General features: G+C 40.0%; 2 protein-coding genes across 6 annotated transcripts in view; one reads left to right on the forward strand and one right to left on the reverse strand.

Annotated features, from left to right (window-relative positions):
• Positions 1-20392, reverse strand: part of LOC124284696 — a 56690-nt gene that overhangs the window by 17456 nt on the left and 18842 nt on the right. Inside the window, exons 1-2 of one of the 3 annotated variants that reach the window (XM_046720800.1) lie at positions 13787-13797; positions 11524-11528 (exon numbers count right to left, since the gene is read on the reverse strand). The exons of the other annotated variants lie outside the window; for them this stretch is intronic. The gene's annotated coding sequence lies outside the window, so the exon portion shown is untranslated. Of the gene's footprint in view, positions 1-11523; positions 11529-13786; positions 13798-20392 lie in introns of those variants that run through there. 3 annotated transcript variants of the gene reach the window in all.
• Positions 15176-17427, forward strand: LOC124284697. Of its 3 annotated transcripts, none has more exons than XM_046720803.1 (3): positions 15176-15754; positions 16442-16580; positions 17022-17427. In XM_046720803.1, exons 1-3 carry the CDS (start codon positions 15463-15465, stop codon positions 17215-17217), a joined length of 627 nt encoding a protein of 208 aa, XP_046576759.1. In that variant the 5' UTR covers positions 15176-15462; the 3' UTR covers positions 17218-17427. The 3 variants fall into 3 exon arrangements, with proteins under 3 accessions (XP_046576759.1, XP_046576760.1, XP_046576761.1); XM_046720804.1 differs by having other exon boundaries at positions 16445-16580; XM_046720805.1 differs by lacking the exon at positions 16442-16580.

The following is a 20392-nucleotide window of genomic DNA, read 5'->3' on the forward strand; positions in this document are numbered from 1 at the left end:
TTCCATATTTGACATACCAGGGACAACCACCATGTTGTCCCATACAAATCTCCTTTTGGGGTTGAACCAATGTCCACGTGGTTGTGTTACCCGGTATACGATTGTATTGACATTGATAAGTTTGTTCTTAGTCACGTAGGTTGGTGATTGCGAACTTCATTCCGGAGAGGTTGAAAGCGTGCAGTCTGTCAGATATCTGATATGGCTCTGTTATAGATAGGGCTCTGTCGCTTTAGTTACTGCACATTGCCTGAGATATTATCATGTGACACCATTGCCCTTTCAGGGCGAAACCATTAGACCTGTGCAAAGCCATGGAGGAGCATGAAACAGTGAAGTAATGTTGTTTACCGGTGTGGAACGCCATAAGGCCCTGGTGACTTTTTAAATGTGGAGTTTTTAATAACACATCTCAAGCACCTGTGATGAAGCAATTAAGGTACTCAATAGATAATGTTACTGTATCCCAATGCCAACAGTGAACATTTCACAGACATTGAAAACCAATCATCGTTACTGCAACATAAGCCGGGTATGTAGTAGAGGATAAGAGAATATCATATTCTGTGATTCACATGAATGAGACAAGAAAAGACCAGAATGTCAATGTACATGCGACAAGAACTTGAAAACTACAGATAAACATTACCCAGAAAACACGTGTGTGCCACAGCCAGCGGGGTGAATACAATGGCATAATTGTTTTGAATGGGATCCGAGTCTTAAGGTGGGTCGGGGGCAATTCTCATTTTGATCCAGCTAGAGGAATAGATTGAAACATCACTTATGATATTCTTATGGCGAGACACAGCTTACAAGTTGACTTTTAAGAGTATATTCTTCTTTTACGAATATATGGCCCCCCCCGGATATCGCCCGATTCTAATATAACGACAACAATAATATTTTATTACAACTAATTTGCTGTGGTGATGATGAACTGGGACAAGTGAAGCAACTGGTCAAGGTGTTTGATAGCTAGCTTCAGCATTGCTCCAATGCATTATGTAATAAGCATGAATCATAAATGTCTATAGCAACAATATCGGCTTTTCAGGAATAGTTAAACCCACTAGTAGTATGCTACTATACAATGGACATGGACACGCGATCATTAACAGTTAAACCCACTAGTTGTATGCTACTATACAATGGACATGTACATGGACACGCGATAACAAGTACAACAAGTACAACAAGTATCTCACTGTGTGATTTATTATATACCCAAGTAAACTTAGGATAATAATACAGGGTTGCAATACGGATGACGTGGTCAAATTCCGTATTGCACTCCAGATTCTGTATTGAATAATAATAATAATAATAATAATAATAGTTCATTTATAAAGCGCATATTTCCATGCACAATGCATGCTCAAAGCGCTGATGTCAGGACTAAAAGGCTTTTTGGAAAAGGTGGGTCTTTAGCGATGTTCGAAATGTTGAAAGTTCTGTCATTTCTCTCAAATGTTGTGGGAGATGATTCCATTCTGAGGCTGCAGCATAAGAGAAAGTTCTTTGACCAAATTTAACTGTTCTGACTTTAGGAATACACAGAAGATTATGTTTCTCGGAGCGGAGGGATCTTGTTGGTTTGTATGGAGAAAGGAGGTCGGACAGATATTGAGGTGCCGGTTCTACACTGCTACGCTATGATTTGTTTTATTAAGTAACATATTAATGCAAGATAACAGGGTATATAATAAACATACTAGTGCATTTGGATGTTTTGTATCAAAGGAGAAGATGTCATGGGAGCAGAGAAACAAAACAGTTTCGAACCAGTTGTTTCTCTGCTCCCATGACATCTTCTCGTTCAATACAAGACATCCAAATGCACTAGTATGACGTTCTATATATGTGTTTAACTGGATCAGCAGTAATATGTCATCTCCCATCTTTTCTGGTTGGTTTATCCATACATTCGACAGCTAATTATGAAATGTAGAGTGAATTCATACACAGGGGTCCAAATTCATCCTTCTGTTACAGCTGTTGCTCCTTGTGTCAGCTGGCGTTTGGTTTTATCATGTAACATGGACAGTGAATTGTTTAACTAAACAAGAACTTAGTCAGTGAGTGGTCCTTCGTAATCGCTGTTTACTCGCTATGTTGGAAGGTGTGCCGCAAAAAAATTATTTTTTTGTTTTGTGTCGCGTACAGTACAGTACAGTGTCGCACATATACAGTTAATCACCTATCTGGAGCTCGGATTGCAGATCGTACAGAGATAGACATGATATATGTCCCCACGACAGCAGAGTATGTATACTAATTTTCCCAGTTATACATCACGAAAGTATGTGAATAGAAAAGCAACACATTTTCTTTCGGATAAATACTTCTGCAATATAGGTAAACTTCATGGATAACAATCTCGTTATTTCGTGAGTGCGACGTTTCGATACAGATTCTTGTACCGATGTCAAGCAAGAGTGACAACGGTACAAGAATGTGTTTTGTACTATATTGCACTTCCCAGCGTCTAAAATGCAACTCAAAAAGTTGAATAGATATGACAAACTCTCTCAAAATAACACACCAGAACACGCAACCCCCTGTTTTTCTTAACCTAGGTAATGTTTATATCAATTTTAACTGGTTCTCTCAAAAAGAAACGCAACCCCTTTTTTGGTACATTTGGTTATTTTTTTTTAAAGATAATGCCATGAAATTTGACATGGTGAACCTTAGGTCAGCACGGTATAAGGTAACAGTTAATGCAGGTCAGTATCGAACTCTCAATTTACGCTAGGGGGCGTTGTCTTCAGTATCTCGTTGTAGAGCCACGAGCTCTAATCACAGCAGTGCACCTCCTCGGAACAGAACGAATCAGACGGCGGATGTTTTCCTGGGGATTGCTCTCCACTCTTCCTGGAGTGCTGCGGCCAGTTCAACCAACGTGTGCGGTTGTGGTGTACGTGCACGAACACGACGATCCAGCTGGTCCCACAGATGTTCGATAGGATTGATGTCTGGCGATCTGGAGGGCCACGGCATCACGTTGACGTTTGAATTCTGTAGGAATGCCACTGTTGCACGAGCTGTATGAGGGCGGGCATTGTCATGTTGAAACAACTCCCTCTGTTGGTCGATTATCGGCAGAAGATGTGGCTGTAAGACGTCATCAATGTACCGTTGTGCCGTCAAATTGCCACGAATGATGACCAAGTCTGACCGTTGGTTGTAAGACATGGCTCCCCATACCATGATGCTTCCTCCTCCAAATCTGTCGACCTGTCGAACGCAGTTCGGTGCAAAACGTTCATTTGCTCGTCTATAGACACGTTGTCTACCGTCACGTCGTTGAAGAAGAAAACGAGACTCGTCACTAAACCAGACTCTTCTCCAGTTTCTTAGGGTCCATCTCCTTACGTTAGTACACCACCTGAGACGTTGGCGTCGATGTTGGCGTTTCAAGACGGGCCCAACAACTGGTCTTCTTGCACGTAAATTTGCCTCATGTAAACGGTTCCTGATGGTTTGGGCCGATACTCTCCTCAAACCTGGCACCTGTGTTGCAGTGATGGTGGGTGTGGCATGCCGATTACGTAGGTGGCTGAGTCGAATAAAGCGATCCTGAGCCGGTGTGGTGATCCTAGGTCTACCGCTCCTGGGACGATCTTCAATTGCATGGAACTGTGTGTAACGATTCCAAAGTCGTGAGATTGTTGTTTTGTGTACGTTTAGATGACGGGCAACTGTTCCAAAGCTTTCCCCGGCCTCAATGCGACCAATGGCAATATTTCGATTTGCTGTACTCAAACGGGGCATTTTCGAACTTGATTTGCAGAGCAAATTATGAGAGGAAATTACAAACTACGCGTGCTTTTAAAACCCTCTACATGAACTGTGTTTTCAACGATTTGCACGTGCAACAGGCTTTTAGCATTTTGTACATGACAATTTCGCACTTTCTCAAATAACACGGATACAAAGGTCATCATGTGTGAAAATGGTTCCGTTTGGGAGCTTATACTGATCAGATGGGAACGTATTAACAGTATTTTGAAGAAAATTCTAATTTACATTCACCATCTTTATTCTAGAAATGATGTCAGATATTTAGATAGGGGTTGCGTTTCTTTTTTGAGAGAGTGTATATGACGCCTGTGGACTCGATGTTTGTAAAAAGAAGGCAACCGTGCACCTGGGATGCAATGTTGATGGGGTTTTTTCAGTGTGTTTTTGTTTTTCTCCTGATAACTGTGTTTGTTTATACACTGTAACTATTACTCAGTTACAGAGCAGTATCAAGTGACGTAAGTCGCCATAACTACGTACATACAAAGGCTTAATAACAACAAGGTTTGATCTGCTCAAATATTGATATATATGGAAATGTGCTCATATATCACTCGGGATGTTCATTTAGCTTTATTTACAATGACAACAAATCAGGTTGCTACAATAAAGCAACTGTCATTCATAAAGGATTTTCTTAAATTACCAAACTATAAATCATGGAACAAGCAGACCTAACAAACATATATATATTGTCTAAAGATGCATTTTTAGGTGTAAATCTGTGACAGGCATTTAGCATTAATTTTTTAAAGAACCCGAAAACTTGAAAGCAGTTTCCACGCTGCTACTTACCCTGTGACTGGTGAATGATGATATGAGAAAGTACTGTGTCTAACCGACGGAGTAGTGCTAGTGTCCTACAGAGACATACATACATACATACACACTCAATACAGCACATGTCAGTCGAGAATATTTGGCCAGCCTAGATTACCACAGTTTAGAAAATGAAGAAAGTCCCTGGCCTCCTTTTTATTGTTTTATGAACATAATTTAAGAACCGTTTTTCCGTAACGTATTGTTCATTTCAGAGACTTGATTTTAGTCTATGTTAGCGTTCCTCAGGTTATCAGGGTTGGTAAACAATCACTGGTCCGCTTGCCTTGGGTGGGGCGTTACTCTGCCCAAGGCGGCGCAACCGTTTGATAAGCGACTCTAGAAAGCCGGATAAAGTGAAAACATTTATTCGGTCATATATCATACTGGGCCATATTTCATGAGCAGTTATATCGATGAAAATGCAAACACGTCCTGGGATAAATAAGTCTGCTGGCAGGCACATGTTTGTTCACGTGTCAACATGTCCAGCCCTGAATCTAGATAAGCTGAACCACTTAATTTCCAAACAGCCATCCTCCTAAATGAATTATCCACTCACAGTGCAACACGACAAAACCACCATTATTTAACTCGAAAGGAACATTTGAATCCACACAGCGAATTCACCGTGCGATAAAGATCTCCTTGTCCAAGTGCGTCGACATAACGCAGTTGTGTGCGGGTATGCACTGTCAACAACAGTTGTTAATCTGTCACTTTCTAGCTCTACTTAACCCAAATACTTTATATATAATGCTAATTTATAAACGTTTTAGTCAAGGAAACGTATTTAGTGTAACGGCCAAATATACACACTGATAGTGGTTGTAGTTTTACATTCAGCCTATGTGATGCCCATTTCTGGTGTTCCCCGCTGTGATATTGCAAGAATATTGCTAAAAGCGGCGTAAAACCATACTCACTCACTCACATTCACCCTATCAATACACACTTGTGGTGGTAGTGTAACATTCACCCTAACAATACACTCTTGTGGTGGTAGTTTTACATTCACCCTAACAATACACACTGGTGGTGGTAGTTTTACATTCACCCTAACAATACACACTGGTGGTGGTAGCTTTACATTCACCCTAACAATACACAGTGGTTGTGGTAGTTTTACATTCACCCTATCAATACACACTAGTGGTGGTAGTTTTACATTCACCCTAACAATACACACTGGTGGTGGAGGTTTTACTTTCATTCTAACAGTACACACTTGGGGTGGTAGTTTTACATTCACCTAAACAGTACACACTGATGATGGTAGTTTTATAGTCACCCTATGTGAAGCCCATTTCTGGTATTCCCCGTTGTGATAGTGCAGGAATATTGCTCATTCACTCACATTCACCCTATCAATAAACACTTGTACTTGGGACGTGTGCGGACGTAGTGCAGTCGGGCATCAACTGCAATACGTTTGTACACAGTTTCCACCACATCCATCCCGGTCGCAGACAGACCTAACTCGACCGCATTACGTCCTTAGTTGCTACTCCGTGCAAATATGTTCAAAACTAAATTAATTGCTCTGAAGAACTTCGTAGTACGTTTCTACACGGTTCTAAAAGCTAGCAATGGGTTCTCATTATGTTCTACTTGTTCTCACGCAGTTCTTACTACGCCAACACGGCGTGCAGTACGATAGAACAAGATAGGGTATAAATACATGCGTTTTTAACACGTTCGTCATTAGGGGTACAGATTTCAACCTGTTTGCAGCTGTAAACATGTCTAATGCTGGTTTCCACAATTTTCATTGGAAGCAGAGTTACAATGAGTAGTTAGAGCAAGAAAGGAGGAAAAGAACGAGAACCTGTTGGATGAGGAACTGGCATAAACCTGAACAGGGGCGGATAGAGCGTTTTGAGAAAGGGTGTGTGTGAGTGTGTGTGTGTGTGTGTGTGAGTGTGTGTGTGTGTGTGTGTGTGTGTGTGTGTGTGTGTGTGTGTGTGTGTGTGTGTGTGTGTGCACTTCATTTTTACCCGTTTTCACGAGAGTTTCAATGGTCATTAAACTTTCAAGACAAAAGAGGGAGTGCTGGAATATTCTTCAAACGTATCGGAATATTTCGATTGCACTTGGAATACAGCTTGAATGTACATCGAACACACCTCGATTACAGTCAGAACAACCCAAATGCTCTTCAAATGAGCCCAGGCGTCATCAGAACACCGTCGAATTGCATAAAAACGTCAGTGATGCCCTTCACAACGGAAGACCTTGGCAGCATGGTGGTGAGGAGGATTTGCCAACTCTGAGACATGATTCCAAATGCATTTTCCACTACCCGTCGGCCCCTGCTGATCCTGTAGTTGTTGATTCCCTCGTCTCTCTCGAGAGAGTCCTATGACCATACGGTTTCATCAAGAAGGCCATTATTCCAAAGGCATCATCTCCCAGAATAAAGCACGGCATACGCTCGTCATCTTGGGGTAAGGGGAACGGATCAGAGAATCCCATGCTCCCGTCTTCAATGCAATCCTTGAGCTTGCACTCGTTGAAGATCTGAGCATAAGAAATACTTCTGTAAGCACCAACGTCCACCCACCCCATTCTTCTAGGGTGGTAGGGCAGATGATAACCTGATCCTTGTATTCCTCCACAATGACCTTACATATTTCTGGGATGATCAGGCTGATTGTGTTCCCTGCCACGCGGAAGCTGTACATGATGCTGGGGTACCTATCACCTGAAGCCAGGAACCTCAATGTGATGTCTAGCTTCAAGCCTGGAGGTAGCGCCTTTCTCATATATGCATCCTGCTTCTGTATTCTTGGTCCCACTTTCTGCACCAACTCATCAACCATGGCAGGCTCCATCCTATGGTAGTTGAAAAAGACTGCGTGTCCTCAACTCTGAGCTCCTCCATCAGTCTTGTGTAGTGTTCATACAGCCTCCTCCTTTCCTCTGTCAGGAATCTCCTGGATCTTCTCCTGGCCCGTGTTTCACAAAAGCCTCATAAATTTAGGAGGTCGTAGCCCATACGACCTTGTTTACGACCCTCTTCCGACCTCCTTTACGACCTTTTCACAAAGACGTCGTATCCATGTCGTACGACGCGTCCTAAATCCATGTCGTACATTGTATAAGGGGTACTTTGTTGCATAGCAACGCATAAAGCGAGACCGAACGGGCACCTGCTTATCTTGTTATTCCCAAAGTATTTCAAAAAGAAATACAGTTTGAATAACAATGCAAATGTTATGTTTTTAATTCAATGTACAGGTAATCTTATCGTAAAAAAATATCAATAAATGAATTATTTTGGATTCTCTCACTAAATTCCATTGAAAATAAATCATTTCCATTAATATTATCAGTTTTACTTCTAAGGTTTGAATTAAATCGCTGTCCATTAACTTGTTCATATGAAACTGCAATATTAGTCCCAATGTATTGAATATTGCACACTATGGGACCTAATGTCAATGTTGCAGTTATGGCTACGCTTGATCTAATAACACTTGTGTAAAGGTTTAAAATATGGTGTGATACTCTAAATGTGTCAATTTCTTTTGTAACTTTTATTCAAACAATCAAAAACTTCCAAAGAATAAAAATGTATACCCAATATCCACGTATGATATGATATTGAACAAGGCTAAATGTAGGTACTGAAATTGGTTTCATGAAAAAATAAATCTGAATGATACGCAAAATATACATCATAGTACTGAAAGTGTAATCAGAAGGATAGGACGATTGTGTTTACTTTTTTTTTCATCCGACCTTCACCTCAAAGATATTGCCTAATATGTATTACTACAACAATTTTGACGTGAGACATCACAACCGATGACCGATTTCTTACAAAATGGCGGCTTCGCTGACAAGGGTACACAGGATTTTGCGAGGACTCTTCCCTTGATTCAGGGATCGTTTGTACATAAATATGAAATGTAAGTAATCAGAGTGACTCTGACTATCTGTGTATTGTTATATGTTTTCTTTGTAAGTAAGAGAAGAAGCCAAAAATGCTGATAATTACCGTTGTCATTCTGCGTGATTTTGCGTCTGCTACGTATACGCAGTATTAATCGGAATTTGTCTTTGTTTACATTTCAGTAGCGCAGTCTTTCGAGCACAGCGTTTGTTTTCACACCCAATATCCAGTTGGTATTGGTAACAAAGATCAACTTTGATTTGATTTAAAAAATGTATGGGGAATTCAGTGATGCATTTGTCGCAGCTGACTTATGAAATATACGTGATTAGGCAACTCAATACCGGCCTTTGCGAGACGTGATTTTGTAAACACTATCCAATATGGCGGAAAGCGCACTTCGGCGTTCGTGTTAATATATTTTCGAAAACATCCAAACCGATTCTAGGTTCATCGGCAGCGTTTCAGATTATCATTAGTGATATCATGAAAAACTGATTTCCGTGATCATTAATATGTTATTTCTGAAATTCAGTACTCCCGGTAATTATCCGATTTTCACATTTGAAAACATACTGTCTACACTGTACAGCAAATACTGCTGTGAATCGTGACTTCGTATTGTGTATGAAATGGCGACATTTACGACGAAGCCTATTTTGAAAGGTTATTTAAGCACTTAAGCTTTGTCTGAGATTTTAGTGGATGGTATCAAGAAACAGGGAATTTCCCCGCAGAATACAAAATTGTGAAGTATATTTGTGTGCGTGACATATTATAGAATTTTATTGGACTTCAAAGTGAGGGTTGAAGAGGAAGGACATATGTCCCTGTGGCACCCAGGTTTTTTTAATCAAGTCTAGATACACGGCCAAAGCACTAGCGGTGTCGCGGAGTATTCTTGACACACTAGCTCGGGATACTCCATGGAGATCCCCGATTTCACTGAGGAAAACCCCTTTTGCCAAATACCTCTGTGTACACAACACTTGCAGGGAGGTCGGAATAGTATGTGAACGCCTTGTAGGTTTGTTCAGTTGGGGCTGTAACTTTCTGCACAGTTAGAAAACAACATGAGTGTCGAGCACGTTCGACCTGTCTAAAAATTTCTCAGGTCTTCTTTGTTAGCGCGTTTTAATCACTTGCAGTGCCATAATGGTTGACGCCATCTTTGTAGTGTTTACGACCTCCTAAAGCATTTACGACAGGTCAATCGGGGTCCTAAATTTTGGGCTGTTTACGGCACAGTGTAAATATACGAGGTCTTTGTGAAACAGGGTAAAAAAGTAAGAGGTGGTCTACGACCTGCTTTACGAGGTCGTACCGGTAAGAGGGCTTTGTGAAACGGGCCCCTGGTCTCCTCCACATCTCTTTCAATCAGGGTTTTCTGGAGGACAGCAATCTGGAGCAACGCAACATGGTCCAAGTGGTCCATACTCTATGGGAGTTGGGCAGTGACTGATGAATAGTCCAGATTCAACAGGTTTTTATACCCATCGTGGAACATTCCGGCAGCATTCTTGATGCATTTCGGACATTCGTGTTACATTCTAAGTGCATTTGATGGACATTTAAAATATTCGAGCTGTATTCTGTTTTAATTCTTTAACATTCGATCCATATTCAGGGGTCATTCCAAGTGGGTTCTGAAGGCATTCTATGTAAATTCGTACAGCATTCGAGGTACGTTCCAACTGAAATTCGAGTGCTGTTCACGCAGCAATCGAACCGGCCTCGGACGACAGTCGAAATTCATTTTAAGTATTATTTGTGCATTCTAACGGCATTCTAATTATTCCTACTGTATTCCGATTCATTCGAGCTGCATTCGTGATTGAATACATTTGGGATGAATAAGAATCATTCGAGGCGGGTTCGAAGTGCGTTCTAAGTATTCCAACAGCATTCTTACAAAGCTTGAAAAAAATGTTTACTTTGAGAATACGGTACGAATGTCACTGTCAGTTGAAAAGTATATCGGCCAGGCATTGAACTTGGGCGCCGTGTGAGACGTCAGTTGAATCCTCCCAAAACTGTAGCTGAGTTGACACAAGCTTTGCAGATTCACTGGAGAGCCGTTCCACAAGCTTTGATTCGGAGATTGTGCTTGACAATGCCTGGCCGACTCCGGGCTTTGTCATCACTACAAAGAGAGTGTCCAGACTACCATCAATCCGTTTCATTGTTTTAATGTGTTTGTACTATGTCTCCAACATTGCATATGGCATTGATGATTCTCCCGATGCAATGTGCACAGCTTTATTGTTTCAAAATAAAACTTAAGAATGTGCATTATTCATTCGGTTTAATGTTGATAATTGGAAATGCTATATGTTGTGATTTGCCCGATACCCCTTTTACCAGTACAAACTTTCTTTGTGGGATTCGGTTCTTGGTTACGAAATTACATTTACCCCATGACACGCTCTGTGGGCTGGAAACCATTAATCTTTGTAGTTAAAAATCGAAATTCGAGAAAACAAAACATGAGTGTTTTAAAGCAAAGGTATTGCATGTCTCGCCTATTGACAAAACTTTGTTCACGTGGCAAAGTAGAGACCAGAATGATTATTACCATGCAACCTGCAAATGTTCATTCAAACAACGTCACGCGTCTGGAAAATGGCCTTGGCTTGAAAAGTGTTTACATCACTGTATAGATGCTTTGTAAAGATTAATATATTTGAAATTATATGTAAAGGTGCCACTGGAGGGACAGACCTTCTGGAGGGCAAGACCTTTTATATGGGTGGGAATGGTTTAACGAGCTGGGAACAGTATTTCTGTTTTCTATATGTGAAAAGGAAGCCCGAAAGTGATGCCTGTTGTCAACTGAAGCATGACACTGTGGATCCAGCTGAGGTATGGGGTACTGCAGGATAACTAGACATCTGTCGCAAATGTCTGACCCTTAGGGTATAAATAGAGAATGTTTTGTGTCAGTTGGACAGTGGCTAGGCAGGTTGGCTGACGATCGCCTATTCATTGCTGTAATTCACTGTAGCTATACAGTAACACTCATTCCTCCGGTTTGGTTTTGCAACGTTTTCGCACCCCTATCTCTAACCCTGTGTTGGCCTGTCAGGGTTTATAGCAAATGTAACTTTGGCGTCTGACTTTGTGTGCTGGCGATTAGGTGCCTGACTCTGAGGGTGTGGGTTCGAATCCCGGTTGGGACTCAACCCCCCAAAAGCTACTAGAATCTGTACTTTACTGAGAAAGTGTAATCCCAAATATAACATATGTTACATTTGACCACTTTCTAAAATGGCATTGTGTATTTCATTGTGTACATTGCCTGATTAATTAACTCAATTATTGTACAGATTAACTGATTATTGAACAGGGATTATTGGGAAGACAAGATTAGCATGGGTTTCGTTCTGTGATCACTGAGGCTTCTTTAAATAAAGTAATGTTTATAGTTTAGATTAATCCAATTTCCCTTAAAGCAAAGTCTTCCCTAGAAATGATTCTTCCTTAGAGCACAGGCTTCCTTAGAAATGCTATAAAATGCAAGCATTTTCTTACTAGACTTGACATTCATTCTTGTTATCATCATGGAGTCTGCATTTCGTGAACATCTGAGGAGACGATAGTCCGTTTCAAAGTCAATGTTTGTTACTGTTCTAAAAGTGGGAAGCAGTGTGCCACACGTGTGTTACAAGTTGGGTTTATTGTGTAACAGCAGATGTTACTATTTCATGTATGTAATTTACATCAATATTGATTTGTATTTTTGTGTTACGTAGCTGATACAATTTCTTTTACATCAGAACATCATGTGTTTTAATGCTGTTTGAAATAAAGTTATTTGTGCTTCAATTAATGAATTTGTTAGATATTCGCCACTTATTCATTCAAACAGAACGAAACCCATGCTAATCTTGTCTTCTCAGTAATCCCTGTTCAACAATCGGTCAATCTGTACAATAATTGGGTTAATAAATCAGGAAATGTACACAATGCCTTGAAATTTTAGACAATGTACATAATGACTGAGTGAATCAGGCAATGTACACATTGACTGGTTATTTCAGTCATTGTACACATTACCTGTAACATTGCCTGTAACATATATATATATATATATTTGATTCTCTACATGTCAATACATTCTCCCAGTAACCTGCACTACTAAGCCGTGCATAGGACGCGGTGTATCGGGTAGATCACTTGCCCGGTCGGTAGATCGATCGAGTTGTGTACCTTTTAGTACCTCCGAATAACATTTCATAGAAACGACAGAATGATCACCGCTATCAAACATGCTGCAGATATGGCTAATAAAGCCTCAATGTCTTCATGAAAACGAGAGAGAAATTTACATTTACCTTTGGATTGTCTTATCTCTTCATTCGATAGGTTGTTCTTCCGGTCCTACTTTACACCGTTAAAACACTGTCCTTGTACATGTTATCCTCCCTGGTAGTCCTCATTTAGGACATAAAACCACTACTTGTCAACTCGAGGTGTGCGTAGGGCGGTACGGTATCGGCTGACACTATCTACCGATATAGGTATAGGTGTATGTAAGTGGATATCGATTCTTGAACGCAACTTCAATGTCGATTTAACCACACTGACAAAATGACTGTTGTAAAGATTAACGTGACGATATTTCATAAGTGCGTAACTCCGACTGATAATGACTCGTGTCATTCTGAGTTGTTCTTGGCCCTGATCTTAGATACCATGTCAGTCATATGTTCAATGTCTACAGAACTATTTGTCAGATCAGATAATAGATCGGACTGCTTTCACCATAAGTTTCGACTTCACTCACCAGAGAAGTATCAGATAAATAGATAAGTGCAAAGGCATTAGTAAAATTATGAAGAGCCTCCGTATCATCAAACCTCCCGAACTAATTGGCATATATAAACGATTTAGGGAGGAACGAGGGTGGTGGGCTCATGCTCAGGGCGGTAGGGTTGTCATCAGGTTCAGGTTTCCAAGCCCTGCTACACCGGGACGACGTACTTAAGTGAGTGGTGCAGTCCAGGGAATCTGTAGTCTCAGATTACCTTACCCATTGGGTATACCTCCGCGTCGAAACCCAGACCCAGGCAGTCAGTATACGTGACATGTTTCGAAACTGTGGTATATTTGTATGCTGTAGTTAGTATCCAATATAAAACATCGCCCTGTATATGACAAACCTTCATGTGACCACCACCATCCTCAATACATCAGACATGTAGAATGTTTTATTAGGGGTGTGGTTTTGGGGAGATGGGGCACTATTATTGCTAGGGTAACTGAAGTAATACATCATCTGGCAGCTTGACGACACCACAACACGGACGTCTCTTGTTTATCAGAAACTTTAATATAACTATTGCGTGAATGTTTAATAATCCATGTGTGTTTATGACAGGCACGGGCATAACTCACCGAGCACAAAGCACATGGGTGTCGCATGCAAGGCACATCTCCAGCCATCACGTGACCTGGATGCATATCCCACGTGCCCTGCATCACGTGTACTAATGGTGATAGAGTGTATATCTAAATCGTTGTTTTAGACATTAGTTTGGTTTTTGTAGATCTCACCACAGAAGTCTCGAATTTATGATGCCATGGGCACTGAGTGTTTGTCTCAGTATCTTGATGTCATCCTCAACCAGTTGATCATCAATGATCATAACATTCTCCTCTTTGGGGACTTCAACGCACGCATAAGTGACTTCTCGGAATTTATACCAGACAAAAATCGATACTTATGTTCCTGTGTTGTGTACACAGCTGATAAGTTCAATCTAACAACGAAGAACAGAGACAACTCGTTTATAACTCAAGCGGTGGAAAATTGGCAAACCTATGTCTATTAGTAAATCTAAGACATGGCTTTATATCGTTCTGGAAAATCCTTACCCGAGGAAGAAAAACAAAACATTATCTAGAACTACAGCACGGGAACAGGTGTATACATTTTGGAAAGATGTTCAACATGTTCAGCCTATTCTACACTGCGTGATAAATATCGAGACGTGCTTGCAAACACTGTAACATTAGACAGTGACTCATTTAAACTAACATACCTTTTGAAAGGATGAAATTTATTCAGGATAAAAACCACTAAAACAGGAAAATCCACCTGAACTTGAAGTTCTTACAAAGTAACTGTACAGCTACTACTGGCAATACCCGTGACCTTGATAACTATAGGCAAATATACCTGTCGTTTTTGTCTGGGACTTTGTGCTGCTTTGAATTAAAAGTTACAAAATGGCTCTGAACAAAACTGCATTATACCTGTAACTCAGGTTGGCTTCAGACAGAATTACTCTACTATAGATCAGATTTTCTGTCTGCAAGCGATAATACACAAATATATGTAACAGCTATTGTGCCTATACTTATAATGGGTCTGACATTTGGGGTACAAGGCATTGTAAATTTATGTTCAAACATATCTTTATAAATGTTTCTGAAATTTAGCAATAACATAGTTATGACACTTGGTGAGTGTGGGGGATGCCCAGTGTCAAGAACTGGTGTAGACTTGGTGAGTGTGGGGGATGCCCAGTGTCAAGAACTGGTGTAGACTTGGTGAGTGTGGGGGATGCCCAGTGTCAAGAACTGGTGTAGACTTGGTGAGTGTGGGGGATGCCCAGTGTCAAGAACTGGGGCCGTATTTATAAAATTCTCAGAAATTTCTTAAGAATACTCTTAAGTCGCTAAGAAAATTCTCAGCTAAGAGTTACACTTAAAAGTGTAGTTATAATGACTCTGAGCGTAACTCTTAGCTAAGAGGAAAAGGAAACTCTGAGCGTAACTCTTAGAGCTGACATTGGTCGTAACCAGGGGATTCCCTGTGCTATATTTAGAATTTAAAGCACTCTTCCGGTTTGGAGGCGAAAATTTATACCACGTGACAGTCACATGATGTAAACAAGCAGACGTGAATCTGACATCTGTCAAAACTTCGCGCGATGGATTCATCACACATTGTTTCGATGAAACGCAAGCCTAATTGGACATCTGACCAGTCATTGCTGTTGGTCCAACTTGTTGATGAGCGGAAATCAATCATCAAGGGCAAGTTTGGACCGGGAGTAACATCCAGAATGAAGAAGGAGGCATGGGGGGAGGTGGCAGCCAATATCAACGCTGCATTTCCTAACGTTGTTAGGTCAAGCGATGACTGCGAGAAAAGATGGTACAACATCCAGTCCAAGTCAAGGCAAGAAATATCTGCTTTCAAGAGACAGCTCAGTGGCACTGGTAAGTAATTACATTTCTAAGTATTTTGATCACAGATATCTTGGAATATAATAATATTATTCAATTTCAATTTTTTTTATGCACAGTGCTCAAACCTCAATTATTTGATGCAGTACACAAATTCCTTGTACACAAAGTTAGAGTTGGATACAAATATATAGGAGATGTGAACTCACATGTATAAACCTATATGACAAAGAGCAATGTTGATAAAATATAGTTATGTTGATACATTGGCCAGTGTATGAACTGAAAAACATTGCTTGATACATATGTTGTATTTCTACTTGAGAGATGTGTTCTCATTTATACAAAATATCTACATGGGTATATTCCTAGAAGATTAATAAAAAAAGGTGTGAAATTAAAAGAATAAAACATATTACTTTTAATGCATTTCAGTGTATCTTTTATCATAACTATCTTGTAAACTCAAACATGAAAAATATTAAGCTACATAATTGAGTAATATGAACCATAAGACAGTAGACATGAGCCACTAGTATAGAACCAGTGTTAAGAAGAATGTTCACATTTCACATGTTTCCTACACCTGACCAAAAGACAGACCAATGCAAAATTAATAAGAGAAAAAAACAACTTATTTCTTTATCCCCATTTATTGGGTCTTGGTTATTAAATGCATCAAGAAGTATATAAGCATTCAAAAGTTTGAAATGATTGCAGGAGGAGGACCTGGTCCAAGCAAGTTGAGTGCTGTTTCTGAAGCAGTATATGATGTTCTTGGCCAATCCAATGTCAGTATAAGTGGAATTGAGGGGAGCTTCGATTCAACCCTTTTGCAAGTCATGGACATATCAAACAGGTAAACATTTTTTTTCCATTCCGGCAAATCAGGTTACAAGCATGGTTGCATTCAAAGACAATGGTTAATAACTATACAGATAGAGCATATAGACGCAAAGTTTATGCATAAATAATCAAACCAAGAAATAGTGTTTTTGAAAAACATGAAGTCAAGTGACATCTTTATAAATATATGACAGAGGAACCATTTTTTCAAACGCAGCCCATTTATTATTCCTGTGGGCAATGCATTTTTCTATAGAATATATTTGTTTGAAGATTTTTATCACTCTATCAACTGAAACAGTTGTCCCTTTAAGACTGCTTAGTATATATGCTTTTTGCATAACAAGAGTAAGTGGTTAATTAACTGAAATTTGGCTGGGAAAAGGTAAACAATCTTTCCTTTTGTTTGATAAGACATTAAGTTTTACATTCAAAAATTGATATTTCTTTTCAGAAGTCAGGAAGCTGCTGTCGTTGAAGCTGAGGCCCACTTGCCCCTGGATGTGCTATCTTCACCCCAGCCCAGCTGTGCAGCATTCACCACTCCAGTTCTACCCTGCACAAGCAATGGACACCTCAGTGACAGAGAACTTTCAAGGAAAAAAAATTGTTACAGATTGATGTGCTTCAGCTCCAGAAAGAACTGTTAATGCTTAAATTGGAAAAGATGAAGACAGATCAATCTAATATGTAAATGCAAGAACCATGTCTGTACATGCTTACCAATATCATAATTGTTTTAATTTCTATAGGGTAAACATGGTTGCAGTAGAGATATTGAAGGTGCTGTTTCAAAATCATTATTGTATTGATTTGCATGCATTTTCTAAATAAATGTTGCTACATACTCTGAAAGTGAACATTTGTGAAGTGCTGTCTGTATCGCTGTCCATCAACGGTGGAAATTTGTTGTGGAGGAAGGCAACCATCAACACTATCTCCACCATCATCACTGTCCCCATCCTCATCACCCTCATCATCAGTGTCTTCATCAGGAGGTATATGAAGATTCCTCTGCTTGCATATGTTGTGCAGTATGGCACAAGCAATGATTATCCTACATGCTTTCTTTGGGCATACCCTCACTTCACCATGCAAAACATGAAACCTTCGCTTCAGCTGACCAATCCCCCTTTCTACAACAGATCTTGTGCGCTTGTGTGCTCTGAAATAAAATCAAAACAAAAAAAATAATTTTCTATTGACAGTATCTGTCCCTTAAAAGAAACATGAAATTTGAACATATGTCATTATCAAAGAGCAGTTGGAACTTACATTGTGCAGTGTCTTGTCATAAAATATTTTCCCAAACAAATATACATGACATATGTAACAATGGATATAAACTAGAAAGTCTTTTTTTACCTTAGAGCTATAAGCATCTTGTATATTTAGTAAATTATCTATTCATTAAATGCAGGTGTCATTTTTCTACAATATAATCAATATCATGAATCATTGCATCTATTAACTGTTTCTTTTCACAAATATCATACATACAGAATGTATTTAGAATCATATTTCATCTGCCATTAAAATAACTATGTAAAAACTGAAATAAGATTGGTAGGGACTATTTGCATAAAGTCTTCTCAATTGAATTTTTTTTCTAAAATATATTTATTTCAGATGAATGGCTTCAAAATATCTTTTTTTGCTAATTTGATGTCGGTGAAGTGATGTATTTTAAAAAAAATGTTCTGATAACTGGATCGCAGAGATGTGTATTTACAAAAATATCATTTTGTTTTAATTTGATGGGAGTAAAGGTATGTATTTAAAATTATACATATTGATAACTGGATTGTAGTGAAGTCATGTATACTTTTGTGATGATGCAGGGTAAAGTAATAACAGCTTGTGTTACAATGTGATTAATATCCAAGGAATAATGATCCTTTTTCTGGGATTGCCCTGCATGATTTTAGTGAAAACCCACAAGGAAAGGGAAATTACTCTAACCAAAAAAAAGTTAAAGGGGATGTTGCAGACCATGCCACTTTTATGACAGGCTGAACATGTGTGCATATCCGTCAGAACTCTCTGTGGGTAGGTAAAATGTAGTTTTTATGAATGCAAGTTCGTAATAATGTTTTTTTGAGCACACGTATCTATCGTTTATAGGTCACGAGGTAAACAAAACAAGGAAACATATCATACCTGTTGTAATCCGTCTGGGGGGCCGGGTAGAGGTCTCAAATATGGCGTTAGTAACCAGCGTTTGCAGGGGTAGCCACTGTCTCCGAGTAGATGGCAACTTGTGGGCATGTAGTTCCTCTCAAACAGCACTTTTAAACCACTCTCGTTTAGTATGCGAGCGTCATGGGTAGAACCAGGCCACTTCGCGATCACATCCAAAATGTAATAATCGGCATCGAATACAACCTGTGTGTTGATGCTGTGATAATGTTTTCGGTTCACGTATTCTGCCTCATGATCTCGCGGTGCAATAATGCGAACATGTGTACCGTCAATGACACCAATGACGCCTGGGAAACCTGCTATGTTCATGAACGCTGCTTGTTTTCTTTGTATTTCACGTACATGAACTGGGAATTTTATGAACTGCTTCACGATAGATGGCGATGTTAAAGCATTCAATGTATCATTGATGACACAGCTGACCGTGGACTGTGACGGTCCCAAGTCATCTCCATTGCACATTTGCATTTTACCTGTGGCTAAATAGCGTAAGGTGATGGCAATTTTCAGTTCAGGTGCGATAGAGTAATTTCTGTCCGTGGGTGATTGCAAAGATTCTCTCACCAAATCTGTCAAAAATATGATTCCCGCTCGATCAAAACGGAATCTTTGACTAATTCATTGTCATTGTAAAAGTTAAAACGTCCTTACGTTCTTGAAAATGTCTGAGGTGACGGCTGCGTTGTCTAGCGGCCGCCATTTTGTTGAGTTAAGAAAATTCTTAGGTCGACTTAGGAGTCCTCTGTGAGGACTCCTAACATTTCCTCACTCTAAGAGTACTCTTAAGAGTAAAGAGGCTTTATAAATAGGTCTTGAGAAAATTCTTAAAATTAAGAGTAACTCTCACAAAATTCTCAGTATTTTCTACACTTAGGAGTAACTTTTAATTCTTAGAATTTTTATAAATACCGCCCTGGTGTAGACTTGGTGAGTGTGGGGATGCCCAGTGTCAAGAACTGGTGTAGACTTGGTGAGTGTGGGGATGCCTAGTGTCAAGAACTGGTGTAGACTTGGTGAGTGTTGGGGATGCCCAGTGTCAAGAACTGGTGTAGACTTGGTGAGTGTTGGGGATGCCCAGTGTCAAGAACTGGTGTAGACTTGGTGAGTGTGGGGGATGCCCAGTGTCAAGAACTGATGTAGACTTGGTGAGTGTGGGGATGCCCAGTGTCAAGAACTGGTGTGTAGACTTGGTGAGTGTGGGGGGGGATGCCCAGTGTCAAGAACTGGTGTAGACTTGGTGAGTGTCGGGGATGCCCAGTGTCAAGAACTGGTGTAGAATGCTTCAGTTAGATACATGTTGGCTCATCAGTGATTTCAGACGCAATTTGATTTCCTCACAGCCGAATTGAATTTGTCACTGCTGATGTTCACGCCTATAGACGTCGATGGGACTGTTGTTTGTTTACGTCCACCATGTGACCAGTACCGTGACGCTATCTCCTACTGTTTTGCCCCGTCCGTTAAGGATGTCAACTTGTTCACATAACACAAACATAGTTTCTTAAACATCTGTTTCCAGCGGTGGATAAACAACCAGAGACATTGTTCGTTACAGGGTACTCCTTGCCATGAAGAGTATTCCCAATTGGTTTGCAGTCCACCTATCTCATTTGGAAACGGACT

The sequence above is a fragment of the Haliotis rubra genome, unplaced genomic scaffold (assembly GCF_003918875.1).
Source record: "Haliotis rubra isolate DU_JTF1 unplaced genomic scaffold, ASM391887v1 Scf342, whole genome shotgun sequence".
NCBI lineage: Eukaryota > Metazoa > Mollusca > Gastropoda > Lepetellida > Haliotidae > Haliotis > Haliotis rubra.

Coding starts and splice junctions, on each gene's coding strand:
- LOC124284697 (XM_046720803.1), top strand. CDS start 15,463: ATGGATTCATCACACATTGTTTCGATGAAACGCAAGCCTAATTGGACA. Junction 15,755..16,441: donor GAGACAGCTCAGTGGCACTG/GTAAGTAATTAC, acceptor AAATGATTGCAG/GAGGAGGACCTGGTCCAAGC. Junction 16,581..17,021: donor GTCATGGACATATCAAACAG/GTAAACATTTTT, acceptor ATTTCTTTTCAG/AAGTCAGGAAGCTGCTGTCG.